The 25,270-nt window shown below is 43.8% G+C and overlaps 2 protein-coding genes across 5 annotated transcripts in view; one reads left to right on the top strand and one right to left on the bottom strand.

Moving 5' to 3' along the window:
* LOC149359690 (uncharacterized) overlaps window positions 1-17,422 on the bottom strand; it is a 43,715-nt gene extending 26,293 nt beyond the window's left edge. For all 4 annotated transcript variants that reach the window (XM_089571813.1, XM_089571816.1, XM_089571815.1 and 1 more), the window contains exons 1-7: window positions 16,887-17,422; window positions 11,273-11,387; window positions 8,087-8,260; window positions 7,052-7,158; window positions 4,813-4,994; window positions 4,478-4,548; window positions 1,620-1,683 (exon numbers count right to left, since the gene is read on the bottom strand). In XM_089571813.1, coding sequence (XP_089427939.1) covers window positions 1,620-1,683; window positions 4,478-4,548; window positions 4,813-4,994; window positions 7,052-7,158; window positions 8,087-8,260; window positions 11,273-11,387; window positions 16,887-17,122 — 949 coding nt within the window. In that variant the 5' untranslated portion in view covers window positions 17,123-17,422. The remainder of the gene's footprint in view (window positions 1-1,619; window positions 1,684-4,477; window positions 4,549-4,812; window positions 4,995-7,051; window positions 7,159-8,086; window positions 8,261-11,272; window positions 11,388-16,886) is intronic.
* Window positions 17,423-17,676: 254 nt separating this feature from the next.
* Window positions 17,677-22,456, top strand: LOC149359689 (guanine nucleotide-binding protein subunit beta-like protein 1). The gene is made up of 3 exons (XM_089569109.1): window positions 17,677-17,961; window positions 18,063-18,207; window positions 19,975-22,456. The coding sequence occupies exons 1-3, from the start codon at window positions 17,830-17,832 to the stop codon at window positions 20,637-20,639; spliced, it is 942 nt and encodes a 313-aa protein (XP_089425235.1). The 5' UTR covers window positions 17,677-17,829; the 3' UTR covers window positions 20,640-22,456.
* The last annotated feature ends 2,814 nt before the right edge of the window (window positions 22,457-25,270 follow it).

Raw genomic sequence — 25,270 nt, 5'->3', positions numbered from 1 at the left:
TCATCACTGTCGCCAGAACCATTGGTAGCAAATGCTGTCGAGATGTGAAAATGAATTGCCACCCGATTTGCATGACACATATTTGACCAGAGTAAAGCTTCCACGCACAGCAACTTCAGAAGCTCAAGCCAAGCACAAGATCTTGGGGCCGTTCAAACTGTTTCCGAAAAGGTGAGGCGGTGTTAGCAAGAAGGATGATAAACTGAGCTTCGTGGCAGAATATCACTATGGAGGCACCTGTTGATAAAAGTACAACAGCATGCTGAATACGTGGGAAAGGTGGTTTTATATTTGTTCGCTGCCTCTGATTCACTGAAAGATGCACCCTTTTCCCTAATCTGCCAGTACCACACATCACAAAAGTGACACACCGTGTAAACTTGTGTAAGGGCCGCACTTTTAAAAAAAAAAAATTCGGGTGAGAATTTTGAAGGCGCAGTGAATCCATTAATTAAAAAAAAATTTATAACCACAAATTTATCTCAATTATCTACTCCAAAACAGGAGTCGCAGCCCATACACAGGCGTGGCCCTTACATGTGATTAGTATACAGTAACAGTAGCTGTGATTCTGCCGGCGTAATTTAGGGAGGAAATTGGGGTGAAGCTGTCCTCTTTTTGAGCAGAAAAAAATGCTAGCTCTGCTCCCCAAAAGGTGGTATATCAGCCTAGCACAAGTTCTTGCCACTACCGATCTTCCCTTCAGAGTTCCTTGCAGTCTAGCAAATTGGTAAACTAGGCTCCCGAATGGCCAACACTTGCTCTGGCATGAAAAAGCAAAGGCTCCAACACTGGAAGCTAGTAAAAGATAAGCAGCATGATCAAGTTAAAGGGGCTGCGAAACACTGCCTGGGGGAATACCGGCTATACTTCAGGTGGGTTCTTTATGTCACACAGATGCTGACTTAAAAAGAATTACAGGAATCGATGCACAGGAACGGGAGTTATTCAGTGAAGAAATTTCAAAATACAAGCAAACAAAACGCTGCCCTCAACTCAATTTTGGCGGGGCTTCCCACTCCTATTTCGCTCTCCCAATGACGGCACCTGGCGCAACCAATCAAAACAGCCAGCCAGAGCACGTCGCGGAAGTTTGTACTCCATGGTTGCCTGCTCTCTGTAACTCGTTCTTGCTGCGACTGGCAGCGTTGTTTCCATGCCAGAGCGCCCCTGGTGGTGTATTTTTATTTTACTTGCTTTGCAGGGCTTTTATCTAAGACAAGCAAGTTGTTTTTGTTGGTCTAATATAAAACGCAGACAGGTTACAAAATGTGTCTCTATATTTATTCACACAATTTGCAGTACATTTACTGTTTGTCCGGTCATTAAGCTCGCGCCAGGTGATGTCATATCCGCTGCTAAAAACCCGCCACTGTGTGGCGACACCATCAGAGCCATGAAGCTGTTTTTGGGAGGACATTAGAATATTAAAAAAAGGAATGTATGCGGTATTACCGACGCTAATAGCACCATTATAACTCACTGTATGCAATCAACAGGCAAAACAGTTAACTAAGATTGTGTTTCTGGGCCCCTTTAAGCAAACCTGACAATGCTCAGCAGCACACTGCAAGAGCTACGCGACACAAAGTGCTTATCCGCACGTATGCTGAACTCACCGGTGAAAGAATGTTGAGGGGACAGATGCGAAGGTGAAGGAATGACCACGCTGTAGGGTAACCTCTGCAGGGGCAAGAAAGACAACGCTATGACAACAAAGACAACAAAGACAATTAAGAGCAGCTATATCTCCACAGGAACCTAACAGTGATGTACTATAATGCTATGACACAAGTCCTGCTGCCATCTGTTGACATTAACCTTGAGGAATGAAGCTGCTGTCAAAATGGTTCGCAAAAGGCGAAAAATGAGGATGCGCGATTATTCAGAATCTCAAATTTGCAACAAGTATTTGCTAATCAATTTGATTTGTGCTCTTGTCTTTCTGTTTGAAGCCCTCAAATTTCTTAAATATTAAAGAATAATTCTGAAAATATATTAAATGACCACAGATACTGTAGAACTGCACTGTTAATTTTTTTTGTGGGACCACAGAAAAAAATGAACCAGTAATGTAATAGCCGAATACAGCGCATGAAAAAAAAAACTGTTCGCTGCTACTGCTGCATTTCTACTTTTATTACTTCCAGCAAGAGCAACACACTTCTCAGGAATTTACAAGGCTTTATGGCTCTTGCAATTACTCCGCAAGAGGAGAATGTCTCAAACACCGTGCGATAGCACTCCGTCTGCCTGAGAAGCTGTCGATGGAAGGGAGACAGCACTGACGAGGGCACACGCACGCAACAGGCAATGTTGGCGCTTGCATGCAATGTTTCTGCACTGTTTTTGCAGTGACTTAAAGGAATCAACAAAATGCATCTTTTAAGCTTCAGGGGAGAACGAAAAGCCCGTGTGCTGTCTGTCATGGCATAGTTTTGTCTCTGCACCTAGAGTTGTTTGTGCTCTTGTCAGAGCAGCGATGGAACTGTGCCAATTGCCACAGCAAAATTTATGCCACCCGTAAAAGCGCGTGGGTGCAGTGCGCTGGAATCCGTTGAACACTGGGCTGCCAAATACCAATGGATTGTTGAGCCCCGCTTTGGTCGGCATGCCGTTACTGTGCAGTCCACGCTAAACATAGACTGTCAATATGCCAGCATGGAGTAAAGCGCTCGGGCTAGGCGACACCAGCGATGCACATTGCAAGAACACTGCTACAGCCGCAATGTAACAGCAGAGTCCGTATTGCATGGGTATCTATGGGAGCTACTGCTGGACAGGCTTACAACAATGTAGCAGCCTGGAAAAACGCAGCAATCGGGAACAAAGCAGCACGATTGTACTGTATTCAAGAATCATTCAGTTGGGCCACTATACAGTGAATGACTAGAGATGAACACGCTAATGAAGCAAGCAAACAGCCGTCAGAATTTCTATCGTTTAAATCATTACAATAAAAGATGTGATGCATATAGAAATAAGGTTTCAGCAATCAGCATAGCAGACCATAGAGGAGCATGCAGAACTGCTCCACAAATACAAAATACGGACTCTTGCACTAGATTTCATGGCCGCCAGTTCCATCCTATGTTATTGTTGTAGATTAGAATCTCAAGCCTTTGGAGACAAAAAAAATTTTAAAAATGGCAGTGATGAAAACAAAACCTGTGGAGCCAGCTTTGTGCAAGTGCACCTCATACACCTTTGTTTAATTTCTATGCCTCAGGTTGTGCACGCACGCAGCAATGCAACCATCAAACAGCCACAACGAAATCTGCGTCACTTGCAGGCAGAATTTCCACAAAATTTCACAAACTGGAGCTGCCAAATGCCTGTCACTCTTGTGAAAGCACGCTTTGAACTTTATCGCAAATGTGGTTGCCACTGTTGTGAAACACTTAAAGCAGCATGAAAATTTTCGCCTGGAATTCTGAGCAACTGCAAAACTTCAAACCAGCCAAGCATGTTGATTTTCTGAGAAAACAATGCAGCCGAAATTGATGTGCTGCAACGTGACCCCATTTATGGACCCATCCCAGGGCTTACAATGCGGTGAAGCAAATACGTGAAGGCTGAATAGGATTGCTGGCAACGCCATACATGGGGTGGAATTCCACAGGTATCGCAAGCAAGCATGGAAAGCATGGTCCTGCTCATGGTGCAACCTTTGCTGCTGCTTTTCATCGGTCTTGTGAGCCACCTCATTGTGTTTTCCTAGAAATATGTAGTGTTGTAGCCGTCCAATACCAGCCTGAGACATCCCTCCACCAGTTAGGAGATATCTAACTACACCAGCCACTAACATTCCTAGGAAATAACCCTTTTTTTTCACGCTTACAATGCTTCATGACAATATATTCAGTAAGCTCCCTTGTCTTCCCAGCATTAGGTCAAACTATGACCATATACTTTTTACACTGAACACAATTCCATAATGTTTATGTGCAATTAATCTTTCTTTTTATGGCTGTATTTTCTGAGTGAGAAAAAAAAGCTGCCAACTTCATTTTGAACTGTCAGCATTCATGTTCAGCCTATTTAAATATATTCAGCAAATTTTTAGCACAACGGGGACACAACACAAGAAAGACGACAACACAGGCGCTTTTCTTCGTCTTTCTTGTGTTGTGTCCCCGTTGCGCTAAAAATCATTACGTATATCTGAAAACCAACTAGCTCAGCATTTACCCCTCTTAAAGCAAATTTTTATTACTCACAAATAATTTGCCCCTGGTAGCACACCCCAGCAACAAATACATTCAAATTGCTTTGCCTATCCTATATGAAACTACCCAGGACCCCATGTCACACCCTGCTGCTAACATTCTGAGCATTTGACTGGTCATTTTGCTCTTTTAGAAGAAAGAAAAGTACAAAAAGAAAACGAGAAAAAGACATCACACATTCTGCAGGGACTAACTTTGACAATTGTGCTCACATAAACATGCGTCTGAGAACTCAGCTGTGCACGCACCTTTCCTTTCTTGCTTGCCTCGGAGTCACTCGACGACTTCCACGACTCGACATCCACATTCTCTACCTCACCTGCCCAAGTCAAGGGAAAGGGGCATCAGGAAAAATCCTCGTAAAATAAAAAAATAAAGATTCTTTAATCTGCTACACTCACACAAAGATAAAGCCAATACATATTTTGTGTTAGTCTCATCAGGTTCGAACGCATGGCATAAAAAAAAGGTCACAGAAAATGCGACTTTGAGAAAACTGCAGTCTCATAAATGTCAGGGTAGTTGGTCAAGTACACTGAGGGAGGCAAATCAGAGAAAAGCAACAGGATCAGTGAACACTCACTGCTGTGCGCACCGCTTGTCTTCGGAACGAGCAGCTTGGTGCACTCATCGTGCCCAGCCCTCCGGGCGAGGTCGAGTGCTGTCCGGCCCTCGTCGTCAACCGCATTAGCATTGGCCCCCCGGCTCAGGAGCAGCTGAACCAGGGCCACTGAGCCAGCTTCTGAGGCCACCATCAGTGGAGTCCTGTCCACAGAGGCAGTTTCTTTGTCAAATGCCAAATCAGTGATTGCCGTGTAATTGCTAACTGCATCACTTTTTGAGAATTTCACAATATTCAAGGATTCAAATCTATATAGGCTGTAGGTGAAGCATTCCAAGTGCTTTTGCAGTGGCATTTAAAGTAGTGACGTAATCGACGATTTAATTTTGCGCTTCTCCTGAAAGCACCGGAGAAGTGCGGTGAAGTTCAGCGTGACGTCACGGAAGGTATGATTTCAAACTGCCGCTGCCGTCTGCCACACCTTACAGTGCATCATTGGATGTTGGCGAACAGCGCTCGGTGGGCTTTGCCTTCTGTGGCATTGGTTTTTTTTTCCTTCAAAGCTGGCATTCATGCATTGGCAATGAACTGATACCTTCGATGACATCATCAGGCACCGGCCACTTGACGTAGTGCGCTGCGGAGAAGCTTGAAGTTCGTCGCGATTTTAATCGGCGATTACATCACTGTTTAAAATGCTAACCCAAAAGGACTTCGCATGCCTTACCTGCAAGTTTCACATATTCGACCATTTTAAGCTCGTTGATTGCTAAAGCCTATGCAGTTGTCCTTTAAGGCATGGTGTCCATGTTTGTGGATACAGTAGAATCTCGATCATAAGAATCTCATGGGGTCACGAAAAATCTTCGCACCATTAAAAAAAAAACAACATTCGTGTGCAGAACTTATGCAGACCTATTTTCGGCTGACATAGTTTATTGCTGACTCATTGCTGACTCACAATGTCGGCGCTGTGCTGGTCGCGCGTCGCAGCTCATGAGTGTGGACGATGTGTAAGCCGTGCACCACCACTCACTACTCGCGGAGCGCTCCGCGCAACTGGTCGCCCTGGCATCGGTGATGTACAGGCAGCAAATACTTGGTGCTTGAGGGTGCGGCCGCAGCTCACACGTTTGTATCATCCGCAGTGGGGTAACATCCAAATTTCTGCCCATTGCACATAATGCACTCTGGCCTGGGGCATTTCACAAATCTGTATCATCCCGAAATTTGTACCAACCAGGATTGTATCACTGACGTTCTACTACTATACCACTTTTTGAAGTGTCTAGCGTTGTTTTCAGGAAATCAATGATGCTCTGCTATATTTGAAATCCCTGCTGGACACAATGGCAGGGCTATTTCAGGTCTTCAAATAAGAACTGCTTTTCCAAACCATAAAATGGTTTATGGTTTATGCGGTTTAACGTCCCAAAGCGACTAGGGCTATGAGGGGCCCCGTAGTGAAGGGCTCCGGAAATTTCAACCACCTGGGGTTCTTTAATGCGCACTGACATCGCACAGTACACGGGCCTCCAGCGTTTCCCCTCCATTAAAATGCGACTGCCCTGACTGGGATCGAACCCGCATCTTTCGAGTCAGCAGCCGAACACCATAACCACTGAGCCACCGCGGCGGCTCCAAACCATTGTATATGTTCTTCTTGTGTTCTAAATTTGTAAGCCCATCCTGCTTGGGCCAAAACATTGGCCTGCAGTATATGTAAATAAAAAAAAAACCAAAAAATAGACACGGACGTCGCCAAGTAGTAAGATGCGCCTAGGAAGTCTGTCTGGTGCTGCCACTTCTTTCATCTCTCAAGTGACAGAATGTTTTACTAGAGGACACTGCATCTGATTTTTCGTCGCGGAAACAGCTTTTAATGATGAGGAATAATTAATTCTGCATAAATGTGTTGATTTTTAAAATAAGGCTGCGAGTCCGAGAGCGCGGCAGTGCGTGGATTATGTGAATTCCAAGAGTTCTCAGCCACCATGTTAAATTTGTGAAATGGGGGGTTCCAAGAGTACACGTACAAATCATCATATTTTTCACAACAGTAAAACTTAATTACTGTCGGAAGGGTAAAAGCCAACTCCAAATGCACACTGAATGTAACCCCCTCCCCGCAGCTCTGTACCCTCGCTGGCCAAAAAAAATAAATTAAAATAGACAATATTTGACACCAACTCACCCCCCAAAAATGAACACTATTTACTTCTAGTGTAAGCTTATAAAAAATTTTCAATGGGACACCCACTTTTTCCTGTTGTCCCCAGCGTTTGCTTGGGCACCATGGTCCAAGAGGAGACGTGCCACATCCAGCTGCTGTTGAACGGCTGCCAAGTAGAGCGGTGACATTCCTTCCTGCAGAAGTGGAATGCGCCGCCGTGAGGAAGCGGCCAGGGTGACTGCACTGCTCTTTTTAGCACAGGAATGCACTGCACCCACGGTTTCGGGGCACGAAATGCTCTCACATACCAGAAGAAATTCTCCGGATTGCTCTGGGCTGCATCTAAACCCATGTCACTTGCACATGCAGCCAGCAGTATCTTCGTGATGCCTTAAGGGGAAGATGGTAGGACTCATCTCGTTGACAAATATTTCAATTTTCCAGGTTGCCTGTAAAGCTGTTCTACTTCTTGCGTGCAGTTTCGTTAACAGAATCCCAAGCATGTTTATGCTGTACAAAAAAATAATTTCTTTTTTAATTTTCAAGGAACAATTCTGAAAAGTATCAATGAAACTTCTTCCACCTGTTCCCCACGACAAGGGCTTTCCTCTGAGCCAAAAGAATGTTGTTCGCTTGCATCCTTCTTTGAAAAGAAGTTTCTTTTTAGTACTGGTTGTCGTCCAATCTTTATAATCTTCCTGCTAAGACAAATTTATTAGTGAATGAGTATGTTGTAGAGCAAAAACAGAGTCCTTTTATTTGTGCAGCGCATGTGGCAAGCATGCAGTAATAGCGATGAAAGATTTATTGGTTGCGGAAGAAATGCTTCTTGCATGTTCACAATTTGTGTTGCGAGAAATAACAGTTTGATGGTTGGCCCTACAATCCTTGCACACAGCTATAGACGAACACATACCCACACCTCCGCCTCTCGCACCACATACACCCGACAGTATACCCAAACACATGCCCGCTATGTGGGGAACACTCCACACTACATGGGCTAGCAAACTGCAACCATTTTCATGAGAGCGCACACACACACAAACCCTGCATCACAGCTGCTGAAGACTGTACATACAAGAGCTGATGATGTAAAAAACAAAAAAGAAACCATGCCACCTTGTTTCTTGCCGAGACGTCGGCATCGAACTGCACCAGCAGTGCTGCCATGTCTGCCTGCCCCGTTGAGAGTGCCAGGTGAAGTGCCGTGTCCAGGTTCTGATCGGGAACATCCGGATTAGCTCTTTGCTCCAGAAGACATCTGGCTGCCTGCAGATGGTGGCCTTCCACAGCCTGCCCAGGGAAAGAATCAAGTGGCAAGAATTACTCTCACAGCCAATACGCCAACGAGACAATTGAAAAAAAAAAATGAAATCAAGGAACAATCTTGGGTTAAGGGGGCAGGCAGGAAAGCAGAATGATCCCTTTTTTTACGCACGAATACCAAGACACTGAGGAACGCAATAAACCACTTGGTTCTTCCATGTACACGTGCAATAGAATACGAAAATTATTTTTGCAATAAACATTTTCATACAAGTATGCATGATAGAGTTTAGCTTTTATCTGCATGAGTGCTGAGCATCTAAAAAAAGAACTAATAGCTTTACCGCACATAACAGGGCTTTGTGAACATGCTGATACAACTTCTACACTTTCTCCTTAAATAAACATAACAGCTAGATTAAAATAAAATGCAATTCTGCAATTGGCATAAAAAGTTACATAGTATATGTGCCAGACTGGATTACATCTCATGCATAAATAATGAAAATAGCTGTAACTGCTGCTTCCCTGTTAAGCAATTTACTGACAGGTAAATTTTTACACTAGTGGTTCGCTGACAAAAAAAACATGCTTTGTTTAAACAGAAACTAACAAGTGTCTTGCATGGAGATAGAGTTCCCTCAGCTTCTTCAACAGTAATTACTCGTGCAGAGGTCGACCTAATTTCCAAAATCATGCTCTCCAAACTTGGGGTCAACCAATATGCAAATCATAGACAGGGCAAGGAGCAAACCTTGCTACGAACTCAGAAATGGAAGGGGGAATAACATCAATGATGCTACAGTGGAAAGTGCTGCATTCTGGTAGCCTTCGAGCCTTAGCAAACTATGGCTGTTGCTGTCATCAGTACTGTGCAAAGACTACAAGCACGGAAGCACATATGATGATAAGGAGACCCACTGCATGATCACTGCGTTGACCATGCACTTCACAGGATTTGTCATAAAAAGAAAGCTACTCTCAGTCACTCAGCCACGCAAAGGGTCATGGCTCCCAAATGTAAGCATCCATTCTTTCAGCAGCATTCAATCAAGCCACCACTTTGCTCATGCAGGCATCAAAAAAACTGACTGAGAGCATGCGATTTCGATGTCCCCAAAATTGCAGGAGGCACTCTGGAAAGCAGTGGGAGCAGCTGCTCCTGTATGTGGTGCACTCTGCCAGTCTAACAGCACATTTGTGGTTAGGAGCTTCTGTCTGCTGGCTGACCAATGTGAAGCTTCAATTTTTCTTTTTCTTTTCCGGCTTCTGAAATTATGGGGCTGACCTACACGAGTGGCATTGACCAACATGTGAGTAAAAATAGCTGTGCCGAAATTCGGTCAGGGTAGTGCCCAGTTTTTTACAGTCTAAATTAGGGGTCCTCAAGTAGTAGTTCCGTGGAATCCTTAGGAATCCTTGGGCAGCAAATGCCTCAATCCTCACTTTTTCTTTCACATCCTCTATTTATATTTTTTTTTCAAAATAATCATATTACGACTGCTTATAGCAGACTGTTTGACATTATTAGCTGAAATGGGGCATTCTTTGAGGTGCTACGTGCCTGCATGTAGGGCAGTAAGAGGTGGAAGCCTCTTCAACTATGAAGCAAAGGCTCAGGAATGCAAATTAGTTATGTGGGCATTTTGGCGCCCGAACAGTTCCAAAGTTTGGCACCTACCCACCAAAAAACAACCATAAAGAACCAGACTTCCATGAGAAGCTACTCAATCAATGTATGCCCAGGCACAGCCCTATAAATGTTTCCTACATTACCCTCACCCTGCTACCCTGCCAAGTGATGACAATAAACTGATAATACCTTCCATCCATGCGACTGTTTTCTTCACATTTGGTTTTGCCGAATGTATTATACAAGGAAAGCTACAATGCAATATTTTGTTGTTAACACTGCCACGATAAATCACCCATGGTTAACATACGGGTCAAAAGTGGCCTGAAGCTTAAGTTTCATTACTGCGCTAAAATGCAGCAAAGGAACACATCGTGCATTGCAACTGTTAAGAATACTAGGACCAAAAAAAAAAAACGATCACAACGCCATGAGGCTAACAGCAAGAGAAATTCCTGCGTGAGACTGGCTACTTGAAGCAGGCTGTCAATAAAAATAACCAGTTAAGGTTGTTCAATCCATGGTGGTTAAACACAGCCTGTGTAACCCAGTAGCCTCTGCATGTTAACTTTGTACTTGTATACTGCTAACAGCTGCCCATCTGACCCACGCATTTACTGAAGCTATCCATGATGCATTGTTCAAGCTGGCTAAATGCTTCCAGTGATCACAATCTTGCTGGGACTGGCACTGCTCATAAATAATGATTCAGAACAGCTTCTCTATAGTTATAATCATTGTTTTTTAATGCAGAAGCATTATATGCCCTATTAGCAGAAAAGCCTGCATCCGTCGCCACCCATGGCACAAGATTCCTTAGTGATGTTACCATGCTCTTGCATGACGTTAGCGGTACACTATAAAATAGCGACGTCTATAGCAAAGAAAAATAAATGAAATTTCTTCCTAAGGTGTGGGAAATTAAACAAATGCCATCCAGATTGCGAGGTGAACATGCAACCCAAAGGCCACAGCACCATGTTACTTCTTGGCGAATAAAGGTAAACCTAGCATATGCGTTTCCTTACGAATGTGTGCTAATGAGTAGGTGTGTCATTAGAAAGGAAGTAATCTTTAATGAACCTCGCAACAGAGCTCACAGTGTGACAATGCTTTCGCATTCAGAGCACGTAAGCAGTCTTCAGTGCCCTCTGTAATGTTTATTTGAACTCTGAAAATATATGTTCAAGAGGTAAGACAGTGACCCCTGGATCAAAAACAAACAGAAAAAAGCACATTAACCAGGTGCGATAGCAAACAGCTGTTTGAAAAATTGTTTCCCCAGATGAACTGTGCATTTTTCTCTGACAGTGGGCAATGCTGCACAAACCTTCTGCCATACACATCATTGGAGACAGCTAACAGCTGTCTACAAAAGCTGAACGTACTATACACAGATACATCACCTTCATCAACGGAGTTTTTCCTTCAGAATCCAAGGCATCGATCCGAGCCTGGGCACGTAGCAGAAGCTGAACAATGGTCACGTGACCCCTCGCTGCTGCGAGGTGAAGTGGACTCCTAGAAAAAAAAAATACAGCCTGTGCTCTAGAACAACTTTCTGTGATGCCACTTTCAGTGCATGTTGATTGATTGCAGTGACAAAATTACAGTAGGTGTAATGCAAGACATCTCATGGTTAGCACACTTCCTACCAATGTGTGTCTGACGTCCCACAGTTCGCTGTGGTAATGTAAATAAAGAAACAAAAGGGTCTTTTGCAAGCCTATTTTGAAAGACAAAGTGAAAGAACCACCTCTCCAAGAGCTAAGAACACCTTTCGCTGGCTCCATTGATGCAAGCAATGTTCTCAAGATTGCTAATGGCACTTCTGAAGCTGAATGCAGGCTAGGCATGAGTAAATGAATGTGCTTGATGATGAGCGTTTCTTTCTTTCTACAAATAGGAAATAATTTATTGCAGAAATTTTTAAAACCCTCTTTTGTTGGACATGGCTACACGGTTTTCCCACTGAAATTTCTCGCAGAGAGGGGTCCTGGCAAAACCGCCCACATTTGGAGCACTTTTGTGTTCCAAAGTCCCCCAAGACTTTCGTTACTGTTAGCAACAAGTTATCTTCTTGCAGTCAGCAGCAAAGTCTTTCTAGTAGACCTAAAAGACATTATATTTACTTAAAAAAAAAACTGCTCTGGGCACTGAATACCTTAAAGATGTTTTGAAAACCTTTTGGTCAAATCATGGGCTTATTTACACTGAAACGACTTAGGAAAAGGCTTTGTGCCCTTGCATATCTAATGACAACTACCTGCACTGTCCAAAAATAAAAAAAGAAGTATGCCAAGAATTGATGGTATGTAAACTGATGATGTCACTGCAACTTGCTACCAGTACGTAAGTCCCTAAAGCCTGCTTTGCGCAGGTGGCCAACTTGCCCACCGGATTCTGGGCAACCGGTCAGGTGTGTAAAAGCTGGCAGGCCTTTAAGCGTTTACCTAGGTAAAGGCCTTTAACCCTTTACCTAGAGGCTTTAAGCTGAACACCTTCATGGTAAATTCTTTCTAGGACCTACCAGGTGTGCACACCTGCCAAGCCTTCACCCAGGTAAAGGCCTTTACGGTAAACATTTTAAGAGTGAAGATCTTCATAGTAAGTACTTTTTATTCTGTGCGTAGCCATGCTAAACAGTCTGCTTTCTTTTTAAAATTATAATGGGCACGTACAGTTGGTGAATGTGGTGCAAAAAGTAATGAAAAATGAGACTTCAATGCAAGACATGAAGATTAGCAAGCCAGAGGATTAGAACATACTTCTGTGAAACAGCTCTAGTTACTCTCAATAAATGGAATGTTGTAACTCCTCCCTTGATGCCTCAATGACTCTGGAAGTAAGAAGAAGTTTCAAAAATGCTTCATGCTCCCTTCCTGGCTGCATTTCAGGTCCTAGGGTGCATATTTTTAAAAATTGCAGAAATGCCTATTTTTCTTTGCATTTTCACTTGATTACAGAAATAAAAAAAAGTCACTAATCTACTGATTATATATTTATTTATTTATTTGTTTATTTATTTATTTATTTATTAGAGATACTATCAGTCTGGTCTGGACCAAGATAGGAGTGATACAAGGTACAGATTACAAAGGCTGAACACGACAAACAAAACACAAAACACCAGCACCATCCAGTCGGTGCCAAGTTTTGACATTTCAAAAAATGGAACTGACCTCTAAGCAACAAATAAACATGCGCAAAAATCTCGCTGCAACGAAACAGAAAACAATGTGAAAACACCATGCCCAACACAAATGCAAGGCGCATTATATCAGACGCTACACCAACCAATCACGAACTCCAGCAGAGAACACATCCACACCCGATGCGAGCACCACATTCTCTGGCAGTCTGTTCCATTCTCTTGCTGTGGACAGGAAGAGGGAACGCTTGTAGCAGTGCTTAGAAAACTTTTGTTCTTTTACATGTCTGCAATGTTTACCCCGAGTGATACGTGAAGTAGTTTCACTTATGTATTGCTGCTTATCGATGTGTACCATGTTGTTCATAATCTTATAGAAAAGAATGAGTCTTTTTTGTTTTTTGTGCTGGTGCCAAAGAATAATTACCACTCTCCTCACTGCTTTTCTCCTTTCATTTTCTCTTTCCTGCCATTTCTCATTCAGCAAACAAGATACATGGCTATGAAAAATTTAATCTGGCAACCATCATGAACATGACAATTAAATACAACCTGGCTCATAGCATCGTAGGCCAAACCTCAGCATCAGCTAATACCCACTCATGAACTTAGCCCTGCTATGCTTCCCCTTGAGAAGGTGATAAAGTGACAGCTCTACCAGGGACATGTTAAGGGCTCACAGGTTTATCATAGTTTAGTATTACATATGTGAAAGCTACGAGGTCAATGGCCTCAGCAATCCAGGATCATATGACCCCTTTTTCACACCTATGCCCTGGGGGATGCAGAAAGTCTTGTAATTTCTTATTAAGAAGCTCTACAAGAGGGGTGACCCTGCAACAAGCTATCATAGCAGAGTGTGATGCAAGTCATTTACCACAGCAACAACTGACCTGCAATGAAACCGACGTTAGGCTGTATATACGACTTTTTATTCACCCATATGTAACAAGTGATATGAAAATAGTATTGACTGACTGCTAAGAGTACTGATGTAGCAAGAATACATTTTTAAAGATAAAAAGAGAGATTCTGCATAAGCCAAGTCCAGCATTACACAAGCAAAGCATGCTTGTGTAATGTGTCAATTCTAGCCACCCAGAAACAACAGACCCTCAAGACAACCGTAAAAATGTCACACCAAGATCCCAGGAACACATTTTGCGTCCATTTAAGCTAGCTCAAGGTTTGATAATTTCAGTGCCCCTCCTTGCTGTTTTCTCACACTTGACCAGCTGTGTTTAAGATACAGACAAGTTCTTGCTTCATGTAACAAGTGTTGGAAAAAATCTCACTTAAAAGGAGTATAGACACCTAACTTTTGTGCACGTGTTTTCTTCTTTGTAATGTTATGTAAGGCATTATTATTACATGTGGTATTCTCCTACAAGGACTAAATTTTTTATAATGAAATTTATTTCTCCTGCTGTTTCAGTTTCGGTTGCAACAGCCGAAAAATGACTGACGTCGAAGTGTGGTTATAGGTCACGTAAGGCATGAAAAAAACTGCAGTATAAATGCTGCTTCTAGACTTGTCATTCCGGCTCTTCAGGAAGGCTGACTTGAGCACAATAGTGAAACAATAGTGAGCTAAAATGATGAAATAGTGATTGTATCGCAGTTTTTCCATGCCTCATGTAACATGTAACCCCACTCTGATATGACAGCCATCTTTCGGCTGTTGAAACTGAAACCGAAACAGCGAGACTGAAAAATTCAATCATAAATTATTTAGCAGTCATAGGTGAATACCATATGGTGATTCATGCATAGCAGTGTTGTCCGTGTCATTGCAGAGAAAAAAAGCATGCTACCAAAATTAGGTACCTATGCTCATTTAAATGAAACATCTTTCAGGTGTGGTACCAGCCAAGGAAATTTTGTTCCGGCAGCCATGATGAATGGAACAATTCAACACAAGATGCACAACCACTTCTCATGCAGCAAAGATAATAATCTGCCTTTGTCACAAGGTCGCTCTATGCATGTGTGCCATTTCTCCTACAGCTCCATTGGCTGAAAATGAAATTGCCTGCTCCTACTGCGCATGCGCGGCTCATGTTGGTGACAGGTGCATGCGACAGATGGCGACAGCTGTCAAGCTCGCATGGCACATACACAGCACTTCGTAAACACAGCTGGCTCCTCATGGAACGAGACCGCACCTGCGTCTCCCACGAGCATTTCATTTCAACCAGTAGCAAATGAATTTTCACCACTTCCCAGAGGTTCAAATCTTGTGAACAAGCCGGATTAGCTGGGAAAATTTTATTCCGGCAACCATGACGTCTCAAACAATTCAACACACAATGCACTGCCACTTCTCATGCAGCAAAGATGACAATAAACTACTATGAAAATTTTATTTCGGCAGCAATGGCGTCTCAAACACTTCAATACAAGTTACACTGCAGTTTGTCATGTAGCAAAGGTGATAATCGGCAATGAAAATTTTTATCTGGCAGCCATAATGACTAACAATTAAATATGAGATGGACTGCAAATTGTCAAGCTGCAAACCAACACCAGCAATGGTGACCTACAACAACCTGCAAAATATTAAACCGAAGCCAGAAGCTACGCAGTACTGAGCAGCACGCTGGGTGACAGAGCCTTCACCTATGACATTAAACTGTGAGCACAGCTACACATGCCTGAGTCAATGTATACAAGCAGCTGTTCCTGCCAATGACAGTGAATGATGACAGAAGAAAGTTCACCTTTAATTATGCAGCAGAGCAAGAACGATTAGTGTTAAACATAAATAAAACATGACAAAATGTATAACACAACCGACAAAAACAGCAAACCTCACAATCAATGAGTGTGAGGATGTCTTTCTGACCTACTTAGAAGCAACCCACAGCATGTTTGTGTTTGTATTTTTTTCTCTGACAGCCTTGAATCACAAAGAAGATCCAAGTGAACAACCATCAAGAAAAATCAAGAGATGAAAGCATATGAACATCTATTCTTAAGATACATTTCTAACCACAGAGTCAGATGCATCAGCATCGCAAAAAAGCCAGTTTGAAGCTGCAGTAATGGGGCTAACATGCACATTCTGCACAGATAACCACAAATGTTAAGCTGCATGTTTACAGTGACAGCAGTAATCACTGAACAACACATGACACGCCACATATCTCAGAAAGAGCTCTTAACTGAACTTTAGGTTCGCCTTCAACTGAAGAGGTTTGTTGCTAATCTTAGTCTAGTGGTGCATCACACAGCAACACGACCCTTCAAGGAGACGAGTAAGCAAATGTCAGGACTGCATCTCTCTCGCCGCTCGCGCCTGACAGCTGGAGATAAGACTTCTACGCTGCACGGGTGTCAGCGGCATCGTTTACTTACAACAAGCAGTGGACGCAGAAACTGAAGAAAAGTACGCACAGCGCAAGCCCTCTGAATGCGGAGGCGAAACCGATGCTGGAGATAAGACCCGTCCATCCCGCATCAGATAAGCGTTCGTCGTCGGAAAACATTCAGCTGCCGCCCCGCGCGAGAACGCGGAGGATATAGCAGAACGCGGGGAACCTCCGAGCAACAATGCATCGCGCACCCACGCGACTTGGGAGGAACGGTGACCCCTTCACGACTTCCGTCGTCCACCCACGAGCAGCGGCTTCTCGCACGTTTCGCGCGCGCGGTTCATGCGTGCCAAACAGCCCTCATCGTGGTCACGAAGGAGTTGCTTGACCGTGGACGCACCAAATTTGGAGAACCGCGCTCGCGCGCGCGCGCGTACGCACGAGCGAGTGCCGCCGAGCCAACGCTCGCTCCCATTTGAAAGCAAAGAAGCGCAAGCAAGCGCACGCGGGAGCAGCAAACGGCGCGATATTATGCGGGTAGCGAAACACGCTTACCTGCTCTCATTGTCCTGAAAACTGACGTCAACTTTCTTGGCAGCGGACCTCGCCCGGTCTTCGTCGCCGAGCCAGCACGCCTTATGGAGCTTGGTGAAACTCGAGTCGGTCCGCGCGAGGTCGATTGAGTAGCCGTGGAATTCCTCTGTGTGTCCATCGTGCGAACTCAAACTAGCCGTGCTCTGCTTCTTGGCGGAGGACGATTTGAGTATTTTCTTCTGGAAAAACTTCTTCATGGCTCGCGCGCACGACCTCCCACGGAGAATGCATCAAGAGCGGAGAAAGAAAAAGTAACAGCACGCAGTTTGCGCTCGATTACGGCCACTTGAAGTCGTTTGGGCGAGCGAGTGCGAGGCGAAGACTGGACATCGTGCGGGCCGGGCACACCGGATGCTTACGTAGTGTGCCGAAGGTCTGGCGAGGTGACAGCCAAGAAGTAACAGCAGTCGCGGTCACATTTTTGCTTGAGAAATGTTATTGTCTGTTGCCGCTGGCAACCGCACAAGCCAGGCACGCGACACATTGGGCGCGCTGGGTATTTAATTTTTTTGTTTTGTCGCGAGTGGATGCAGCCGCGCTCTCTTAGGTGTAATATTGAACATTTCGTATGCAATACAAGTTAGTTGTAAAGTAAAAAGTTTAAAATTATATTGATAACAATAAACACAAAAGTTAAACAATTTGTTATTTAGTAAATAAAAGTTGCAAATTGTTGTCCTAAACTTTTATTACGAAACTGTTACAGAATGGCCAATGGAGTGGCGGCCATACACAACTTTTGAATGCGGTTTCGGACTCGCGTGGCGTGTGTTACGCGCGGCGTTGCAAGTTTGAAATGAAATGTGCTGAGTGTTCTACAGGTGCTTTATTGCGGTCGTAAAGATGTGACATCCACTCTGTTACAGACATCGCAAATACGCCAGCGCGTGCATGAGCTTCAACAATGTCAAACAAGTCTCCTGACCCTATTTATGTTCTGCGAGGCCACAGTGGTCCCGTGACGACGGTCGAGTTCTTGGACAATTTTCTATTCTCAGGTTCCTCTGACGGTGAAATATTCGCTTGGGATCTTGAGGTTAGTGGTTTGGGTCCGTTTTTGCGGGTAGTAAAGTTACCCGAGGTATTCAGACGAAGTGAAAACATGTTCCTTTTTCTATATGCTCTCTTTTTTTATAGACGTTTAGGAAAAGGTACACCCTCGTTGGACACAATGGGAAAGGCATCTTATGGATCGGCCACTCGCAAAATACTGTGATAACTCAAGGTCGCGACGGGACCGTCGCAACTTGGGAGTTGAGCGACGACCGCTGGCAGCAGTCTGGTCAGTTGTGCCCGTCGTGCAAAAAGCTAGGCGCATGAATTCCTCTTTTGCTTTCTGTTATCAGTTGTCAAACTTACATACCTTTTTATCAGGCTTGACGCTGTGTATCTAGTGCATGCTGTGAAGTTTTGCTGCATTTAGTAATTGACACTAGTTGCTGAAATGCTTAGTCTAGTTCCTTGGCATTTTTTTTTTTTTAAGCGTGAATTTATTACGCCATTTTTTGCTGCGAATACAACTGTCGCCTACCTTTCGCTTTTCCTTAGTCATGCGTACCGCAACCAGTGAAAGAAAAATATACCGCGGTAAAATTTGTTTTTCCTGTAGAGCTGTTCTTCCTTCAGCAAAAGTTGTGTTTTTTTTCTTCCATCCTTGTTAATTTCTTTGTCTCTGCCTTGCAAGAGTTTGTTACTTGACGTGTTGCAGTAAACAGCAGGGGCTTGTAGCGTGGCTGTGAAACACAAGCTTCAAGTCTGCTCATTTGGAGAAGCACTCAACTGCAAGTCAGAATTGGGGACTTGGGTCTAAACATTTGTTCAAATAACTGAATCCCTCAATACTTCTACCTCGACTTCCAGAATCGAACAGACATAGCAAGCAGACATGAGATATAATAACCCTCATGCTTTTTGCTGGTCAGGTAGACTTGCTGTGAATGCTGCAGGTAAGCGTAAGGGTAGCTTTAAAGCAAGGCCTCATTAGGATCATACATGCCTTGGCTGCAGCTTTGCTATGATCTACCTGTAGCGGATACAGCTCAAAAATGAGCTGGCAAATGCTTCACGCTGACCTGTTGTCAGTGGCCAGTGGTGTTAAGCTTATTGTCATGACGCCGCAGTCAACTACCTTGCATATCTGATGGTGGCCGTGGCAGGATCAAGGTGGTTGACTATGACATCATGACAATAGGTCTGTGTCATTGGTTGGAGGGCTTTCTCTGAGGAGCACGTGCTGCCTTTCTGCTGAGTTTTATCTGACTATAGCCATCACATCATTTAAATCTAGCGTGAGTGTGAAACAACGGGCACTGCAGTCATGGTGAAGGCAACCATTATAGGTGCTGCGCATCATTTTCATTGCTCCTAGTATGCTAAAAAAAAGACAAGAAGCCTTCAGTTTCAGGTGTTTTCACTGTCCTGAGTAAGAGGTGTTGTGGGCAGGGCGCCATTTTTTTTATCTATTTCTACTGCCCACTCTAGCAAATGTCCCGAGTAAGAGTAGTGAACAGTTGCGCTGCTTTTTTTTTTTTGCTATCTGTATGTTTGTACTCCATTCCAATGAGTTGTTTTGCTTTTCTAGCTATAACACATTGGTTTTCACCCGAGGCTTCATTATTACATTCAAACCATGTGGCTAGTGCAGAGTGAAATTTATTGGTCAAGCAGTGAGTGGCCTCAAGTCTTTTATTATGCTATCTCTGAAGTGGACAGTGAGCGGGCATCCTGTTACAGAGCACTTGTAACAGCAGTAACATCAGTTGATAGCTGTGTCCGTTATGGTTTTTCAGAGCTGTGAAATGCAGAAGCATTCTTAGAGGCCTACTTAATGACTGCTCTTTGTCTTTGCCTTATTAAGTTTACTGTCACTTGAAATACTTGTTGGCATTAATTCATGTGTTGTGAAACATTTGTCCTCTCCTCAGACATGATATCTTTTAACCTAACTAAGCAGAGCCTTTGTGAACTATTGGGACAGGCAGTGCGAGACGAGTACTGCTGAGTATGTCAGATTACACTAACGCCTTGCCTCCCTCTTCTTGCTTTTCAGCTACAATAGTGACAGGCTCCAAAGCATTCTGTCAGTGCAGCCTTCCCACACATGATTCGGCTGTGGTCGCTGCACCATCTGAAGAGGACTGGAAGGTTACACTGTGGGACCTGGAAAGCAGGAAAGTTGTTGCGTCCAGTCAGGAACCCAAAGACCGCCTTGGCATGGCAATGTGCATCAAGCTGTGTGGAGACTGCTGCAGTGTCCTTGCTGGATATGAGAATGGAAGCATTGTTGCCTATGATTTTCGCAGTGGTGGTGCCCCAGTTTCCACATTATCCTTGTATACAGAGCCCATAATGTGCATGGACTTCGATGAAACGTGCTGTGCAAACAAAGGAATTTGTGGTTCAGTTAATAATGAACTGTGTGTCTTTGAGAGGGACAAGGACGAACTCTGCGAGAGGCGGAGAGTGACGGTCACCAATGACGGTTTCTGTTCTCTGCACGTGCGTCCAGATGGCAGGATCGTTGCATCTGGGGGTTGGGACGGGCGCGTGCGAGTGTTTGGGTGGAAGACCTTGAAGCCACTTGCAGTGCTGGACGTTCACAAGGAGTCGGTGCAAACTGTACGCTTCTCAGAGCACAACTTGTGCAAGTCAGGCTTGCTACTTGCTGCTGGTAGCAAAGATAGAACAGTGTCCCTGTGGTCTCTCTACAACTGAGCTTCATGGGATACTGTCTTTCAAGCTTGTAAAATAAAAAATGCATGACAAGATAAGTTGGAGTTAACGTCTGCATCCAATTGGGGACTCCGGAACATTTTTTTGACTAGGAAGGGGCAAGACCAGAAGGTATCTATTTTTATGTTTCTACATTAATTTTGTATTTATCTTGTTTTTGTAACTTGGTCATTTATTTATTTATTATTTTGTTATTAATTGCCCCAAAATGAATGCATTTTTACTCTCTCTGTAATAAAGGTTTGAAATTTCTAGTCCTGAATTTTCAAAGTGCAAAATTGCGAGAAAGCGACTTACGCAAAGATATTTTCCGACCAAAAACCCGCATCGACGGACTGCGTTTGCACTTCCTGCTGTACACCCACCACGGTGGTACAGTGGTTACGGCGCTCGGCTGCTGGCCCGAAAGATGCAGGTTAGATCCCAGCCGCGCCAGCCGAATTTTGATGGAGGCGAAATTCTAGAGGCCCGTGTGCTGTACGATGTCAGTGCACGCTAAAGAACCCTAGGTGGTCGAAATTTCCGGAGCCCTTCACTACGGCGTCCCTCATAGCCTGAGTCGCTTTGAGACGTTAAACCCCAATAAACCAAACCAAACTTCCTGCTGTACCTACAAAAGGGGTTAGCGTGAGGGGAAATCCATTAGTTGCCCTCCATTGTATTCCTTTTTTAAAGGAAAGGGGGATGCCCCTTAATCTGCGTGAACTGAAACTCGAGGCGTTTACCACCAGCTTTCTAGGTCGCATGTAAAGAGCAGTAGTTGAAAAAGTACAATATGGTGCCTTCCAGTCGCTCGACTTGTTTCTTGCTCTTATACTTCATCTCAGTTGTCCTTGCAGCACTGCCGATGCTGCATTGAATACAGAGGCAACATTCTGACGCTGCAGAATGTAGTGGCAGTATAAAATGGGCAAATGGGATAGGCCACGCTGAAAGAGGGGTATGCTTTGTTGTGTACGTGTGCCAAACGCAATCTCTAATTAAGCCTTACTATACACTCGCATTGTGTACGCTATTTCCAGAGTTTTATTGTGCTTGGCACTTGCATGTACTAAAATATTGTTCCTATATTGGTGGTGCCCTTTGAAGCAGGACACCTCGCTTTGGACTGGATTTGTTGTTATTGCCATTTTTAGTATGTTCATTGACCATAAATGGGGCTCTGGCCTTTCGCTTTGTCTCATCTCGCCTGTAACAAAATGTGTCGGTGATAAATTTGCTTAATTTTTTATTTAGATTAGAGTGACTGTTCTCCCACTTCTAGGCCTAAAGAGGAGTGTCGGTTTGTTGACAAATTGTTCCCGTTCTGACAACCAGCTGGGCGCCACTAGAATGAGCTTATTGAGTTTCCAGTGACATAAGCTGAACTAAATTTGTGATTGTGACAAACTGCGTTGGGAGGGCAGGACTCAGAATTTGTTTTATTTAGTTTTCACTGAATGTTTCTACATATTTTTCTTATACTGCACTGTTTAAAGGTGTTTGTTTAATATCAACTCTATCTGAAATGGTGAACTTTACAGGAAAGTACCCTCACATTCTAGTGAAATGGAAACAAGAGAACTGAAATGTGAACACAACAACACAAAAATAGTAGGTTCTGCAGTAGAAAGTTGGGGGTTTATTGAATCTTTCTCACTTTGGTCTTCACACTATTGAAATGGAAGTTAAGTGCACTCGTATTCATTTTCCTTCTAGAATCTTCTAATTTTGCTGTTTCCATTTTCACTGTCATGTTTGCATTTCATTTGATGCTGACTGCACATGCACGCGAGGAGTATTCAACTGCATTAAAAAGTTTCCGCATAGACTGCTTCAGTTCTGCTAATTGTGCTCATGAACAGGGCTCATTCAGTCAACGAATTCTGTTGGGACATAATTGGTTTAAGTTACTCGAACAAAAAGCCCTAGGTAGGGACTGCAGAAGGCCTATGGGCCCCGGCTGCCAGACGACCTAGCTAGAGACGCATATGAACAACAGTTAGGTGAACCGAAAGCTTACTTGAATTGTGTAAAATCTAGCAGGGTGATGGTGAAAAACATTTAATCAGAGAATGAGAGTGTGTGGTCCCAAAAAGGACCCTTTACTTGAGCGGAGTCCTTAGTCCAGGACCCCACTGAACAAAGCTGCCGCTGTTGCCCGTTTGGACAGAAGTCTGCCCAGAGTGTAGCGTGGGCATTGCCCGTCTATCTTAGAATCAAGATTCTTTGCTATTGTAGGACATAGCAATGTGTTGATCTGCAGGTGCCTTGGGGTTCGTTCGTCCGCCTTACTCGGCCCCTTTGCTGGCGTTGGGTGAAGCTGACGTCCACAATAGTCAATCAGAATTTCGCTAAACCACAGGAGCAGTTGTCTAGGCTCTGAACCGGAGGAGTCTGTGTGAGGAACCCGGTAAGTAAGCGCTCAGGCAGCCACGTCATCGTTACCTCGCAGACCCTGGTGGCCTGTAGTCCAAACGATGCTTTTGGCATGAGTCAGTACAGCGACAGCCATCGAGCTAGTATAGTCGGATACAACGTAAGTCTGCAGTAAAGCTCTGCCCACATTCAGCCTCCGCACACAGAATTCCTACACAACAAAAAAGTAGTCCGCTGCTTAAAAGTTTCTTGTTGCATAAACAAGAAGCTTATTACAAGAAAAAAATTATGACCTCTAGAATTGCAATACGTGGATTGTTTGATATAGTCAAACATTAAAAAGCTGATTTCGTTTACAGTCGCGATTGACCAGTGGAGTAATACAGGACACTGCGGCCTATTGTTAGCAACTGCTGTTTTTTAAGTTGTATCCTACCATAGTAGTACCAAGCTCCCATGCGTAGTCTATGGGAGGACAATGAAATTCACACGATTTTTTTTCAGTGCACGATACACATAATCGAGAGGCATGTAGGATCGTCGTAAGCCTAAACCATTAGCTAACGCACACTGCCAACATCCAATGTAGAGAAATTCCATGAAGTAATACCTGAGCACGCTCCGGCTTAATTAACTGATCTGTTAAAGGTCCTTTTTCACACAGAGGTACTGATGTTCACATTCAAAAGAGCCGATGTCTTATAACGCACAAATAATTTCTATGGTTTTCATCCCAAAGCGACTCGGGCCAGGAGAGGCCGTAGAGAAGGGCTCCGGAAATTTCGACCACCTAGGGTTCTTTAACGTGCACTGACATCACACAGGGCCTCTAGAATTTCGCCTCCATCGAAATTCGGCGGCCGGGATCGAGCCCGCGTCTGTCGAGTAAGCAGCCGAGCACCATAGCCACTGAGTCACCGCGGCGGCGCAGTCAGGGATGGTATAAAACTCATTAATAAGGTAATTAATGAAAATTTATGTTAAATGAACAATACTAACATAACTAATCAATAAGATAACATCAGAAAATTCAGGTTAGGAAGGACAGATTATTTGTTTTTAGTGCTATCATCGAGACCTGGAGAGATTATGCGGCACAGGGGACTTGTAACGCTTAACGTTATAAAAACGCTGCTAACTAGCAAGAACACGCTTAAAAGGTACTTTCTGAGAATGTGCCAGTATTCTAACTAAATGCTACATCACGCACCAATTTCGATGCTGGATTCGACACCGTTACTCTTTTTAACGAACATTATCCGGTAATTGTATCCTAACAAAATATGGTTGCATTAGGCCTTTAATTTTATTGTTTAAAACAGTATGATGCAACAGTTTCTTGTTCATCTAGAATTACCAAGTAATAAAGGTCTTTCAGGAAAATTGGCAGCAATAGTTTCTTCTTAAAACCCAGTGAAAATTTGTCATTTTTCGCAATTTGCAAATAAAGCTGATTGCACTGCCAAATTAAAAAAAAAAACTTTCAAAGTATGACTTTTTTCCAACATAGCAGTAAGAACTGATTAACACCGAAAAAAAAATTTCAGCCCCAAGGTATTGCTCCTTCTTGTTCCGTTATTGTCCTGAAAAATGCCCTCTTTGGCATGCATACCTCATTATGCGGGTTTTCCGCTGTGACATTCCAACAGGCAATAAATATGCGCTATGAGCAACAAATGTTTCAGAAGCTTTGATCATAGAAAGAGGCTACGTTAAGTTTCGCCCCATTTCAGAACCCTAAACCGTAAGTATACTACTTCTGCACCAAACTATTCATGCAAACCGAAACGTGGACGCTGGCAGATGCCTCATCAATGGTGAAAACAACGCTTGAAAAGGACAGAGCGGTGAGGAGCTGTCATTTTTATCCCTTTCTACTGCGTACTGTGTAAGCCCTGTTTTCACTGTGGGTGATGGCACTGTTTTATCGCACATATGGGTACATGGTAACTATGTTCGCTTCAAAATATAATACGCGTGTCTGGTCAGCCCTCCAATTTTAACGCGACAGCGTTCGTGTCGCAGAAAATCCGGTGTCGTCGTCGCCATCTTTGACGGTTTCGTTTGGTTTGGAAATTCTTCTGGCCCCCATTTAAGTTAGGTGCAGAAGCCGAGGACTACTAAGAATTCCTTGCGGCCTTTTATAGATGCATGTGCATGGTTTGTGGGGATTTAACTTCCCCAAGAGACTCGGGCTATGAGGGACGCCGTAGTGAAGGGCTCCGGAAATTTCGACCCCCTGGGGTTCTTTAACG

Source organism: Amblyomma mixtum, chromosome 2 (genome assembly GCF_055824585.1).
Source record: "Amblyomma mixtum isolate Tamu chromosome 2, ASM5582458v1, whole genome shotgun sequence".
NCBI lineage: Eukaryota > Metazoa > Arthropoda > Arachnida > Ixodida > Ixodidae > Amblyomma > Amblyomma mixtum.
Note: the sequence above shows the minus strand (reverse complement) of the source record. Positions and strands in the feature narration are given on the sequence as shown.